Raw genomic sequence first — 14,641 nt, forward strand, 5'->3', positions numbered from 1 at the left:
AGGACAAGCCAGAACTGCCTGAGAGTTTCCCAAGCGGTGTATCGTTAAGGCAGATGACCAGGGCTTTTCGCCCACCACAAGGCTGGTGAGTCTGCAGCACCAACCTGCAGGGAGAGTCAAGTCCTTCAACCTTTCCATCACTACTACTCACAAAATGCATTCCTTGAAGAGCTTTTACCCCGTGTAACCACCACAGAACGACACTCCTCAGCAGCTAACTGCAGCACATTTGGTAGTTCTCGCATGTGCTTGCACACTTTCTGCAAAGGGGAGAAAGGTTTCTGCTTCCCCCCCCCCCCCCCAGGAAGAACCTCTCAGGGTGCTTACAGACCACCTCTTCCCTCACCCCGCCAGACCTAACTGGCAGTTTGGAAGAGCCATGAGCTCCCCCCGCCTGTCGTTCCGTCCAGGGCCAGCATGGCGCACCCGGGACTGCCTCTCTACTCGCTTTCACTCCACCATGGAAGGCAACTCTCAACCCGGAATGAAGCTCTTCCTGGTTCAACTCTTGTGGACATTACATTTAAATTCTAATAAGGACGTGGGCAGATCTGCCTGAAAATACTGCTCAAGACAAGGCCTTTCGGCGAGTTCATGCCGTACTTGCACTGGCTCAAAGCATCCTCAGGTGCTCCCGCACTCAGAGCCCTCAAGTTGAAGGCCAGCCCGCAGTCAGGCACGAATAGTAAACGCACTAGAACGCTGAAGTGAGAGTTTCGATTTAGGCCATCTAAGTTGATAAGTACGCTAGAGAAGGCCACTACCCACATCTTCTTTTATAATCTGACGCATTTCGGGGTGACTGTCCCCGTATCCGTGAGCACTGCGGAGTCCACACGTCAGTGCAGTCTGCCTTTCCAAACCAGATGCCAGCTCACAGCGACCCACAGATTCCAAGGCTGTGCATCTTGCAGGCAGGAGCAGACAGCTGCAACTTTCACCCTCAGGGCAGCAGTGGTGTGAGCTGTCGACTTTATGGTAAACAGTCCAAGGTTAACCTGAAGCCCCCCAACAAAACCCAAACTCACTGCTGAGCCCACGCAGACTCACAGCGACCCCCCAGCAGAGGGCAGAAATGCCCTGTGAGGCTGAGACCGTAATTGCTTCTGTAGACCCGCTAGGACAGAGGAGAACTGCCTGCCTCTGTGGGCAGTTTCCAAGACTGTCAATTTTCAGAGAAGCAGAAAGCCCCGTCTTTCTCCTGCAGAGTGGCGTAGCGCCATGGATATAGTGGATCGAAGCCCCACACATAACCACCGTGCACCAGGGCTCCTTGCTCCTTCCTTAAGGAGACCTTACGGACAGCTACCTCAGAGGGTTAAGCCGGAGAGAGACGTGGGTTCTACTCCCGTAGAGAGTGAGTCTCAGAAACCCACAGGCGGATCTGCTCTGTCCTAGAGGGTTGCTGAGCCAGAATCACTTAAGGGCAGGGAGCAGATTAAAATAAAACCAAACCACACAAATTCTCAGGGCCTTTGCAGTCGAATTTAAGTTTCAAGAGGAAAAGTTTTTTGTTCCTGCTTAAACAAATAAGAAAAAGGAAATGTAAGGTACTTCACGAAGATTTCTAACATTGCCCTTTCAGAAATGCTTTATAAGAACAATGTTACGATAAAATACCGTACTATCAATGATAAATCTTGGCGCCAATGTTCCAAGGAAGTTATATTTCAATGTTTTCATGTCATAAGGCCATACAGTTCAATAGACCACCCTATTTCAAAAAATATCAATATTTTTAAAGATATATTAAAAGTTTAAACTCTTTTCTTCCTAGAAATGTAGAGAGGAAGGAAGACGCATAAATGACAGAGGAACAAAGAAAATCACTAACAGTCAACGGAAACTTCTTCTAGGATCCTTGCGGCAATCGGATTCAATCAGTAAGTGTACTTTTGACAGACTGTTTTGTTTTTAACACAAATTTATATCCGATTTTTAAAGTATAATCTGCATCTATCTACTCATCCAAAGTCTCAGTGGCCAAGCCTATAACAAGCATTAGGAAACAACGCATCATTAGCGACACAGTGAAGGTAGGCACAACTTCATCTATCTTGCTTTAACCTGTGGGAATTTCAGAGCCTCGGGAGAGGTTAAATTTTATTAGCTGTTTTCCTCAACTTTGGTCAAATAGCCACAGTAATGCGCTTGCATAGTCTACGGTCACAGAGCAGAGCGGTACGGTGGGGGGGTTATTTTTTCCTGACTCCAGGCACAGTCTGAAGCAAAGCTCTCCCTAAGTAAGATGGACACTCATACATGTATGTCAGAAAAATAACATTCTAAGTTTTACAGAGCATCTGGGCTTACACTAACAACCATATTAACAATAAGGAGAAACAAAGCATTGACCTATGTCCTTGATGTAACAGAGTTATGGTCACGTAGTGGTGTTCAAGAAATAACATTTAAAATACAGTAAATTATCATACATCTGTTTTTGTGTCTAAAAAGCTTCTTTTGAATTCTTCAGTTAAGAGCAACACTTAGGACCAAAAAAAATTACTAAGAAAATTCTTCAACTATAACCTCAGCTTGCAACTGATCAATTTTTTCTGGAATCTTAAACATTTCTGAGTGACATTAAAAGCATTATCTTCTGTTTCTTCTTTGAGAACCAATGTTCATAAAAGGATCATCATCGTCATCCTGAAATGACATAATAATCATTCTGTGAGTGATCGATCCACGAGTCCTTAGGACAGGAGCCAAAGTCTTACACACAACAACAACACACAACAGTCGTTTCCCCTTTCTGCTGGGGCTGGAGACACACATTCATGTTTCTATTTTCTCTGTAAATGGGAATCGACTGTCAGTTTGTGACCCTCTCTGTTCTCTCCCTCCTCATAGCTGCTTCAGTGCTGAAACAAGCAGGTCCCATTAAATGCCTGGGGAGCATTAAAACACACGTCTCGGGTAGGGACGTGGAAGGACAGTCTAACTATGCTGCACGACTCCACCACATGGACACACGGCGCTGCACACGTATCACAACCCGCAGGACTGCCCCGCGTGGAGTGAATCCAAAAGCAGAGTGCAGGGCCGTGTTCTCCAGCCGGAGCACAGGTCAGATGTCAGAGAAGGATCTGTGCCGGAGGGAGAGCTAAGTCAGTGGGACACTCTGGACTTTCTGTACTTGACACTTGAAACTGCTCTCAAATAGAAAGTCCACTAAACAAGGAATTCTTAAAACAACAAATGATCCTGTGGGCTCACCTCTGTGTGCACACCTGCGCTGCATGGCACATGTTTATCTCGATTATTAACTCTAAAAAGGGCAAGCAGAGGTGGGCAAGCCGAAAAAAACCCACAAATACTCAAATCAATGCTACTGGTTTTTTTTTAATAGAGTTTTCCCACTTATATTTTCTTGCTGGTGTATTCGCTGCTCTGGAAATTTCATAGCCAGGAAAATGATGAAGCAACACAGAGAAGCTCCAACTCAGACACGGCTATAGTTCTCAATTCCCTGTTAGCCTCTAACGCGAGAAATGGGTAGCTACTCTGAGACCGATGCAAGAAGCAAGCCTGACGAGCGACCTGGCCGACCCTTTATCGAACACCCAGGCAGCGCCAACAGGGTTCAGAGTCCTCCTGCGGCTGGGCTGGAGACTCTGTGCAGAGTAAAAATAAAAAGGAGCCTCAGGTATCATGTAGGAATTAAACAGAATCAAAACAAGGAACATGCCTTAGCGAAGGCCAAGTTATATAATTTGCTGTCGACTGCTTATGTATTCTATAACTAAATATTTAGATGAGACAGCAAATGTTTCAGAGTTTTGATGTTTATGTCTAAGACATTAACAGAAGGTAACCATAATTTGGTGTCGGGCATCGTTGTTGGTATGCACACACTGATATGCTTAGCTAAACTGCCTCTCGAGAGAATACATGGCTTAACCTCCCTGGCGGTAATCTTGAGTGTGGCTCGGGGTAAATGTTAGTCACGCTCAGGATTACACTGCAGAGACGTTCCTTAACAAAATTACTGACAGAATTAGACTTCCAGGGAGGTTAAGAAATAGAAATCTACTTTTAATTATGGGTTCGTTCTGTGCTATCAAATGTAGAAATTATTAATAAACCAGTGATCAGCCCAAATCGATAGACTGTGCCAGCAGTTCCTCTTTGCAGTTAAAGGGCTCAAGAGAAGCGACGCTCAGCAGTGACAGCCACCCGGGCTCGCCTGTCAGGAGGCAGCCTCGGAAGACAGGAAAAGGCCAGTGCCATCCGACCATGCGGTTAATGAAACACAAATGAATTACAGCAAGGGGCAATCATCTTAGAAGAGGCTTCTGTCCAGGTGCCACCTTGAATTTAAGTGCCTTCCATGGATGCCAGGTAGCATCTCCATTTATGCCGGAAGCCCTCCGTGACATAAAGCCTGCCACCGTCTACGATCCACACACACAGCACAGAGCAGGATGATTCATTTCATCATTTCTCCAGAGAATAACAGAAAGCTGGCAAAAACTACCCCGCCTTTACTCTCAACCCAGCAAATTAGTCGGCGCTGAGTACAACTCAGGTAGAAAATCTACAGGCCTTTTATGTAGGCGGAATTACACAGATGGGCACTCTGCGGATGCTACTTATCCACTTCAGCCATAGTTCAAAGGAATGCCATCAGTGACAGAACGAGCAGTTCCTATTTACGTCTTATAAAGAGTGAAAAAATTACCCAACATTTCATAATGTTACTGCATTACCTCGTCTGATTCAAAATCGACGCCTTTCGATATCTGGCTCTGGGATGTGTGTCTGATGGGTGGTACGCTTGATGTCCTGAGTCAAAAAACATGGAAAACAGAATGAAACACAGAATTCATCCAGAGGGCCCCAACTTTCTCATCTGTGAAATGGGATTAATTGCAGTACTGACCTCAGTAGAGTTTTGAAAAGATTAAACTACCTCAGTACAATGCCTGGCATGTTTATTACTATATCCCCCATTTATGAAAATTGTAGCAACATTAAAATATTTTTTTACTCTAATCTGTCACGTTTCTGTAAGACGGTTAACGGGCACTAGGAAAGGCTGAGCAGCCTCATTGCTTGTATGGTTTGTGTTCGATCCAATCCAAACAGACAATGTTGACTGAGCCTTTCCGTTTTGCCAGGCACTATGCGATAACCCCAGGCAGTATCAGTGACCAGGAAATCAGGCCTCTGGCGCTACGAGGGCCGCTCCTCTGTCCGTTTGTTGAAGTGCCGCGGCCTGTGTCGCAGGGCTGCTAGACGCGGGAGCGCTGGTATGGCAGACTCCATCCAGAGCACCCAGGTACACTGGTTTTGGCAGGACTTCCAGATTAAGAACAGATTAGGCTACCCACTTCTGAGCGATTAGACAGAGGCTTTCAGAACGGCAGCTGGCCCAGAAGAGGAGCCTGGAGGAGCTGTCTCCAAGGAGTACAGACGACCTTCGTGTGGATGAAGCAAAGCTTCCGGGATGTTCATTTGCTGATGGGGGGGGGAAGACTCAAAATAAGGGCTGCAATCATCCATTAATAATCAAGCACGCATGAGGTATGAATCTAGGAAACTGTAAGTCATCGAACATGAAATGGAACACAAAGACTGAATCCCAGACATGAGCGATCTGAAATGGACGGTGTCGGGGAGTTTGAATCAGACAATAACATGGTTTACTGTGCTGGAAATCCAAGCTATGGTATTTTCAATCACCTCATATGCATGTGAGAGTTGGACACTGAATAAAGAAGACCGAATAAAAATCGATGCATTTGAACTGTAGTGTTGGCGACAAATATTGAAAGTACCATGAGCGGTCAAAAGAACCAACTTAATCTGTCCTGGAAGAATTACAGCCAGAATGTTCCTTAGAAGTGTGAATGGCGAGACTTTGTCTCATGTACTTTGGACATGTTATCAAGAGAGACCAGGCACTGGAGAAGGACATCATGCTGGTGAAACAGAGGGGCAACGGAAAGAAGAAGGCCTCAACAAGATGGCTTGGTACCGAGGCTGTAGGAATGGGCTCAAACGTAACAGCTGTGAGGATGGTGTATGAGTGGGCGGCGTCTCGTTCCGTTATACACAGGTGGCTGAGTCAGGACTGATTCAACAGCACCTAACAACATCATCATCCTGAGAATGACATACCTAAGACAAACAGCATTGCTTCATAATCAAAAGGAACATCGCAGGATCTGCAAGTAAAATGCTACCTATGTAGAACAATATCCATATGCCTATACAAAAGACCAGCTATTCAAATTTCCATGCCAACCACTGCCATCGATGACGAAAAAATGAAGAATTCTACCAACATCTTCAGGCTGAAATTGGTCAAACATGCAATCAAAACACACTGATAACTATTGATGTTTGGCGTGTGAAAGTTGGAAATGCAGGGGAAGGATCAGTAGTGGGAAAATATGGCTGGAGGCTGCAAGGTCAACAACTTCACCGCAAATGGTTTTGTTCAGTAACATAAATAGCAACTGTACCGGAGGGCCTCACTCGTGGGAATACACAAGAATCAAATTGACTACCTCTGTAGGAAGAGTAGCTGGGGAAGTTCAATATCACAAGCCAAAACCAGACCACAGGGGCCAACTGTGGAACAGCCTAGCAATTGCTCATATGCAAGTTCAGGTTGAAGCTGAAGAAGTCCATGGGAGCCAAAGCACAACCTTGGGTCTATCCCATCTGAAGAAAACACAGAACAGATTTGAAGCACTGTACACGAGTGACAGAAAGCATGGTGACAAGAACATTGTACTTGAAGAAAGCAAAAGGTCATTAAAGAAACAGGAAAGAAAGAAGACATCGAAATGAAAGCCAGAAGAGATTCTGAAACCTGTTCTTGAATGTAAGGTTGCTAAAACAAAGGGAAGGAGCGATTCAAGGACTAAATAGCAAAGTTCAAGGGGCAGCTTGAGAAGACAAGGTGCAATGTGCACAGCCGTGGCATTAGAAATCCCAGGGGAGAGCATGCTCCTCGCACACCTCACACGGAAAGAACTGAAGAAAACGAAGCCCGAGCTGCACTGTCGAAGGGTCTATGGGCAGCAGTTACTGAGTCATGACAGTGAGAATATGCAGGTAAAATTTTGCTGAGGAGAATTTAAAATGGTTTCGGCAGCAGATCAACAGAAAACTGCCAGAAATTCAAGTTAAATTCAGCAGAGAATATGGAATGAGGGAGATCCTCACTGCAATCAGACGGACCATGGCTAAAAGCAGAGGACACCAGAGAAACAGTTACTCCTGTCGTAGGGGCTATGCAAAGGCTTTCGGGTCTGTGGATAAGAAACTGTGGATTACACTCAGGATGGGAATTCCGGAGCACTTTGCTGTGCTCGTGCAGAGCAGGGGGACACCGCATGGTTCCAAATCAGGAAAGGTGTGCGACAGAGTTGTAGCCTGTCACCATGAGAGTGACCTGAGAAGCTGAACTAAGAAGACAGTGCACCAACAACCTGCAACACGAGCATGGCACGTTCTTGCTTGCGTAAAGGGGCACCTGAAGTCCTTATTGATGAAGGTCAAAGGAAACAGCCTGCAGCAGAGATTGTAATTCAATGTAAAGAAAACCCAAATCCTCACAACCGGACAGTTGACAATGTGGAGAATGGAGAACAGAATTCGTCAATGATTTCATTTTAGTTGGATCTCTAATCCAAGACCTCAAACACCACATGGCAAGTCTACCGCACAGGCTTCTTTACAGCGTCTAAGAGCATTAACGTTGGTCTCTTTGAAGACTAAGGTGTGCCCCACTCAAGCCGTGGCATTGAAAGCTGGACACTGAAGAAGGACGGTCCCATCATGGCGTCGACAAAGAACACGGAAACTTCCGTGGATTGCCAGAGGAGGCAACCAGTCTGTTTGTGGGAAGTACAGCAACAAGGTTCTTCATAAGCAGGAACGCGCAGGGTGAGATGCCATCTACTCTGGACCTATTACTCAGAGGCCAATCCCTGGAAAAGGACATTATGCTTGGTCAAGTAGAGGGCCAGAGAAAAACATTATCTTTAACTAGATAGCCTGACACAGTGGCTGCAACAATGTACTCCAACTTAACAACTGAGGATGGTGCAGGAGCCAACGGGCCTCCTTCTGGTGTACCTGGGGTCCCCCTGCGTCAGAACTGACTGATGACACCCCACCAGCACCGCCCCAGAACTGCACTGGGGAATGGACCGCTCAGGCTGCACACGCTTTCATTAGGGAGAGTTTCACATCAGTCATCCTGGGTCAGGAGACAGCAAGCTAGGTTCCCTGGGCCAAATGCAACCTGTGAGCCAAGAATGCTTTTCACATTGTGAAATGGTTATATTTGAATAGCTATATAAGTACTACATGATAGCCTCAATTTTGCCTCTTGGCTCACAAAGGCCAAAAAGTTCTTATGCAGCCCTTGAAGGAACAGTTGGCCAACTCCTGACTTAACAGAAAACACAACAGAACTGCCAATTACTTTCACCCACTTAGGAGTGTCCAAAGGTCTTGTCAGGAAAGTGTCACGGCGTCTTGTGTCAGAAGAGGACTGAATAATCCACAGGTCCTTCTGTACTGACGTAGAAAACAAGGGGATTCAGCAAGCAAACTTGAAAAGAAACTGCTCCTAGGGTAGGGATTCCGTGAATTTAACCAGGAGTTCCATCTCTTGTCTCGGATCTAAGCCAGGAATTGGGAGGTTGTTGACTTGTTTTGATCTGTGACAGACTGAAGCACACCGTCAAGAGCATAAAGCCACAGTGCCAAGGCTGCCTAGTGAGAGGGGTGCTGGGCTGTTGCAGGGGCAGGGAGTAGTGCGTGCTGTAGAGGCAAACACCCATCAGGACCAGACGCCCTCTCGGAAGGCCTGTCAGAAAGAGTAACAGAAGGGCCCAGAAACACACCAGGCAACTATGGACGGTCCCCACTTGTTTAATCATAGTCAGAGCTGCACACTCTCCTCTGCAGGAGGTCGACGGTGGGGAGCAAAGAGGCTACGCTCTGGGGTCCCACGAGTGAACTTCTGTCTGAGTGGGGGGCTAAAAGCAAAGAGGGCCGGGAAAAGGAGCAGCCCGCGTGCCAGGAGGCCTGCGATTTCTCCGGTTGTGTTCAGGTCTCATTTGGGGCCATCACTGTCAGTCACGACACTTACTGCACGGGCAACAGAGCTGAATTGGACATCAAAGGTGCCCTGAACAGGTCAGATCACCACCCACCCCCAGCCCCCGCGGATTCTCACTGGATCGCTCTTGACCCCACCCCCCACTCTGAAGCCAGGTGGCCCCGCCCTTGCTGCTGTTGAAGGGAGGGTGGTATAGGGGCTCCCTCCCACCTGGGGGCTCACCCTACTCCCAGTGCAACAGAGGTGGAGCGTGAGAGTCCACCCAAGATAAAAACAGGCTTGCTGGTATCTATCTACCTGACAGAAGAGGGCCTTGCAGCTGGAAGGCCTGTCCTTTTTTAAGCTAGCTGCCAGGAAAAGGAGAGCTTTTATCTTTTGCTCATGGTTCTTCCTATTGCTCTGCTCTAATTCTACCTCCCTAGCTTGTTACTTATTTAAATCAGCAGCTGTATAACTATTATTATTCATGCCGCACTGACTTAGCAATTTGCAAATGTTAACTCATTGAAAGGTTCAAAATACTCCTGTGAGGTAATTATCATCTCTAAGGGGGAAGAAAGCACCGAGGCCCAGAGAAATACAATGAATTCCCCGAAGTCAGTGGCAGCATGTATACTCTATAAATCATAAGTGAAATAACCATACACCGTACACACCATGTCACCAGTAAATAATTCTGCATGAACACCACATACGTTGTTGTTACCCAGCCAGTCGACAAAAACACAAAGCAGCCAATGCTGATTTGACATGGGTTTCCAAATGTCAATTTCTAAACTGCCTCTCCTGCTTTAAATGACACACGGTTTAAGAAGTTTATCTACTGTATTAGCTAAGCAGCGGCAGAGAAGAGTGATGGAACAGAATGACGGGCCCATGTAACTAAGTGACCCAGCCTGCCTCTCCATGTTCCACTTGCTTCATATGTGAAAGGACTGGAATTCTATCATAATTAGTTTACCTTACGAGGTTGTTACAGGCAACAAAGGAGCTTGTAACAGGATGTGACACATAGAAAGTGTTGACAAAGTACCCACTTACTACTACAGGTGAAACTTCATAACCAACTAAGAACTCAACACACACACTCCTGAAAAGCACACTATTCAAAAGGGTAGAGTGGGAGTTACATAATCTCCTGTCAACTTGAAGCAATTAAGAGTGAAGAAGCGGAGTTTAGCCTGTCAATCAGGTCGCACATTGATGATCTAATTTACAGGGGAGACAGATAAGTAGCTCACTGGAGGCTGGATACTCTCTGCTTAGTCTTCCTGCTGACAAGACTGATGGAGCTAAGAGAGCCACATGGAGACCCACGCCAATGCTACGATGCTTCCACTGCCACTGGATCCCACAAGACTTTCCACCTCCCAGCCTGGGATCTTCTTGCACTTGACATCATTGCAAGTGGCTGCATGAGTCTCAAGAAGAATTTATGGACTAGTGTTGGATAATATGGGCTAAATTGAACTTGTAGACTTGATCTGGCCTGGGATGTGTTCTTAGTGTACAATTGCTCTTTTATATAATGCTCTTTCTTAAACATATGTAAGTGCCTCTGGATTTGTCTCTCTGGTCAAACCAGTCCAACACAGGTAGCAAAGTCAAGCCCCTTCTTCTCTGGTTCCCTGGGCCATGTCAGGAGTACTTCCCCTGGCTCCAAGGATGAGAAGCCACTGCTGCTGTGAGCTGCCGAGACGGCCCCTGGCTCACAGAGCTGCCCATCACAATGGGGCAGAAAGTGGCCTTGCCCTGCTGACTGGATCACTTCGACCCATTGGGTTCTCACTGGCTGATTTCCACAAGTGGATCACTCTTCTTTCTTTGTAGCCCATTTTAGCTAAAAGCCCAGCTGGGACCAGCTCAGCCTCCTTGGAGCCAGCAAGCTATCAGGAAGGGGTGGATGTCAGTCGAGCCTGGGATCTCCAGCCTGCGCGGTTAATGACAATTCTACCACTGACCACACTGTCACCCAATGAGCAAAATAAGACCCCCCACACAAGTAAGATTTATCTCTTCTGCTCCACTATGGATCCACTATGAGAAAAAAAAAAAAAAACTACCCGGAAATCTAGGCTTAATTACATTTGAGTTTTAATTTACAAAGGCAAGAACAACCAAACTAGTATTTTGAAAGAGCCTCTTCCTTCAATCACCAAGAAAACCACAGCCCAATCCACTGCCATTAAATTGGTCCCTACAGGACAGGACACAGAACTGCTCCTCAGGGTTTTTCCAAGGCAACGTGGGAATAGAACATCACATTGTTCTCCTGTGGAGTGCTAAGTAAGGGACTAGAACTACCGGCCTTGTAGTTAGCAATCCAGCACTTAACTCCCGCACCACCAGGGTTCCTTTCAATGTCTGAAATATTCCAACAAGCTTCCAGTAAATCGCCTCGCTAAAGCAATTTGCGTTGTGCTCTCATCAACAGGAACTGATGGAGTTCTGTTTAACAAACGCAGTCCTGAATTATGAAAGGCCTTTGTCCCTGAGGCCATGTTTAAGTTGGAAGTTACGTAGAGTAAGAACTTTTAATAAGCTTTACGGTAGCTACAGGGCTCAGGTCGTAACTACAGGTTGCACCTAAGTCCACATATGGTCATAATTTACATATAACACGGGCTAAAAGAATGCTCTCAACTGCCTATAGGCCAGTCTCAGAACCAGCCCGCAGCTGCGCCCATGCTGGTATTTTTTCTCCCTCCTCCTCCTAGGCTTCTGTCGCTCTGTGGCCACATGTAGGCATGGTCCCCTTTGTGAAACTGGTCCCCACACTGCTCGCTGCGTTTCCTGAGTGCCTGTGAGCACCGTGCACAGCCTGCTCCCTCCCATCTCATCCTTATCCTGTGATTGGTTCCGATGTGTTCACTGCGCTCTCCACTACAATTCCAGGCAGCGACCATGTTAAAACATTTATGTCCTCACAGATGCTAACAGTGAAAGCAAGGATTGAAAAACAAGGATGCTGATTATATGTCTGAGCAGAATTTTTCATTCACTGGGCTTTTTGGCCAGGGTCTAGCTGAAGTGCTAACACACAGAAAATGGTAATTGTTAAACTAAGTCAAGCCTTACAGTAACAGACAGATCAGTAGACAAAAAAGGGATGGGAAAAGTATACAAGGGGGCTTCACAATTTTTGTGGAAGAAATGAAATGAAAAGAGTGTGGAAAGGTCCCACGAACTCTTTGAAGCCTTTTTGAATAAGGGCTCTAACGGCAGAGCAGGTCTCTATGGTCAGGAGGAAGGGGCGGTCGGGTGTGTGTGTGTGTGTGTGTCATCCACTGTGCAAAAGCAAGAGCATGGAGAACAGCTGAAATCAAATATTATCAAGATACATAACTACTTTCTGTTCATTGGGAAGAACAGAGTGCTTGCTCTCTATCCAGGGCATCCCTGGGTAATAAAGAAAAACCAACCAACCAAATTATAGGTTATTTACATTTTCAATGAAAAACCTATAATAGTGTGTCGACTCTACAGGCTAGCTCTTGGCCCACTTTGTGTTTGTTTCTTCATATACTGCTATGCAAGTACATCTGCTAGCTTTCTGTGGCATGGAAAAGTGTAGCTCTGGAGTTCCGGACTGCTTCAGAACCTCCTCAGATGTTTCTTTTGGCAGGAAACCGCCATGCCTCCATACCTACCTTGGCTCTCTTTTTGAAGAGGCAGGAAAAAGGTCTTCTTCTACGTCAGAGTCATCCATCTCGATAACCTAGGGAGGAAAACAAAACAGCAAGCAGGTTGGTGGTAATAAAATAACGAGTGGGCCTGGGTTTTAAATTTCTTGTCACTTAGGCGACTTGTACAGAGGCAAATTAGATTTCCAGTCAACTGTTCATACACGATTTGTGTGTGGCATTGACCAACGGTCCACAACGTGGAAGCACTGTGCCCACACCCTCCCTGTGCCCCTCATTCCCACTGTCTCTGTGCTCTTCCTTCCTGCGGTCCGAGCTGTCGCCCTGGCCTGCAGTCTTTTTGATCTCACACAGCCCTGGGTGGCCCCCTGGGGTCACGGTTCCCAGGAGAGGCCTGGCTGAAGTTAACCCAGGGGGAGAGTGAAGTTCCAAGCTGGCAGAGGGCCGCGGGGGCCGTGGCCACGGGGGCTCCAGCAGTTTGCACGGTCTGTTTTACGATTTTGAGTTTGGTTTCACATTGATCTCCCACCGACCCCCAGCCCTTCTCTTGGGATCCCTTTCAGAGAGTTTGGCAGTGGGAGTTGCCTAAGGGCTCTGAGTCATGGAGGCTGAGGTTGGTGATGGGCTCATGATCTTCCTGACCCTTTCACTTCCCTCACTCTTCTCTGCTCCAAAGGGGGACATATGAACAGGTGCGCCTCAGATGGCTACTATCAAGCTTTGGGGATTCAAGTCACTACTCACCAAAGGTGGCTGTAGACCAGTCTTTGTGGATTATGCTACGCCAAAATGAACCTTGACAATCACGAAACTATGGCCCTGAACTTGCAAGTGTGCAACTTCTTCCCTCAGGTGTCTGCTTACGACAAAGAAGTCCTCATCACGCTGCCCTGTGTGTGTACGTATTCATGGACATATGAATATTTACAACCTATGTAAAACTTCCTGCCCAACGTCTATAGATGTATGGGTAGAATTCCATTTGCCTCCCCTCTCTTGCTCACTTAGGTGTCTGTGGACCCGCTTGCAGAGGGCTGCTACTGGTAGGCAGAAGTGTGTGCGCAATAGTATTTACCTGTGTTACTTTGAGCCCTTCTGCTTCTTCAGTGTCCTCCTTTGCCCCAATCTTTTAGTGCTTACCTCCTTCTATTGTATATCACCTTTCCCTTCAATAAAGTTAATACACGGAGACCCTCTATTTAGTAACATTCCCTCTCTGCCCATCTGGCCCTGGTAACCATCTACGAATGTTTCTTTCTATGGCTAAGACTTTTTATAATCGGGGTCTCATATAATATTTGTCCTTTTGTGATTCACTAATATCAGCATTGTGTCCTTCTGGCTTTTCTGTGTTATGAGGTGATCCACAGAAAAATGAAACACTATCCATACCTCATGCCATATGCAAAAACTAACTCAAGATGGAGCGAAGACTGAAATGCACAACCTGAACCACAAGATCATCAAAGCAAACATCCTAAGACGCAGCACCGCCGCTACTTAGTGTGCAGCCCAGAGACGGGAGAGCTGCGACGCCGTGATGAGCGCACGCATGCTAGCAGCGTCCACCACAGCACACGTCCCAACAGCAAAACGAGGCAACGCGGACGGAGAGACAAACGCTGGTACATACACACAATGGAGTACTAGCCAACGTTAAAGAATAATGACCTGTGCTTTTAAACACGCACACGCACACACACATACACACACACGCCGAATTAATGATCACGAGGCTGAAGTCATACCAACAGCAACTATTAACACCTAAGCTCACCCTGCCCTCCCCCAGGGTCACCTTCATTCATAACGGGTCTTCTACACTACAGCTCTTGGTACTCTGCTCTCCTGGCCAGCACAGAAGCCGGGAACCGACACCAGCATCCAGTGAGATGGTAACTGG

General features: G+C 46.7%; 1 protein-coding gene across 2 annotated transcripts in view; it reads right to left on the reverse strand.

Moving 5' to 3' along the window:
* Positions 1-364: 364 nt before the first annotated feature.
* The window catches only part of MRE11 (MRE11 double strand break repair nuclease), a 69,181-nt gene continuing 54,904 nt past the window's right edge, over positions 365-14,641 (reverse strand). For both annotated transcript variants that reach the window (XM_075546465.1, XM_075546466.1), the window contains exons 18-20: positions 12,745-12,812; positions 4,716-4,791; positions 365-2,652 (exon numbers count right to left, since the gene is read on the reverse strand). In XM_075546465.1, coding sequence (XP_075402580.1) covers positions 2,596-2,652; positions 4,716-4,791; positions 12,745-12,812 — 201 coding nt within the window. In that variant the 3' untranslated portion in view covers positions 365-2,595. The remainder of the gene's footprint in view (positions 2,653-4,715; positions 4,792-12,744; positions 12,813-14,641) is intronic.

Source organism: Tenrec ecaudatus, chromosome 4, assembly GCF_050624435.1.
Source record: "Tenrec ecaudatus isolate mTenEca1 chromosome 4, mTenEca1.hap1, whole genome shotgun sequence".
NCBI classification, from domain to species: Eukaryota; Metazoa; Chordata; class Mammalia; order Afrosoricida; family Tenrecidae; genus Tenrec; species Tenrec ecaudatus.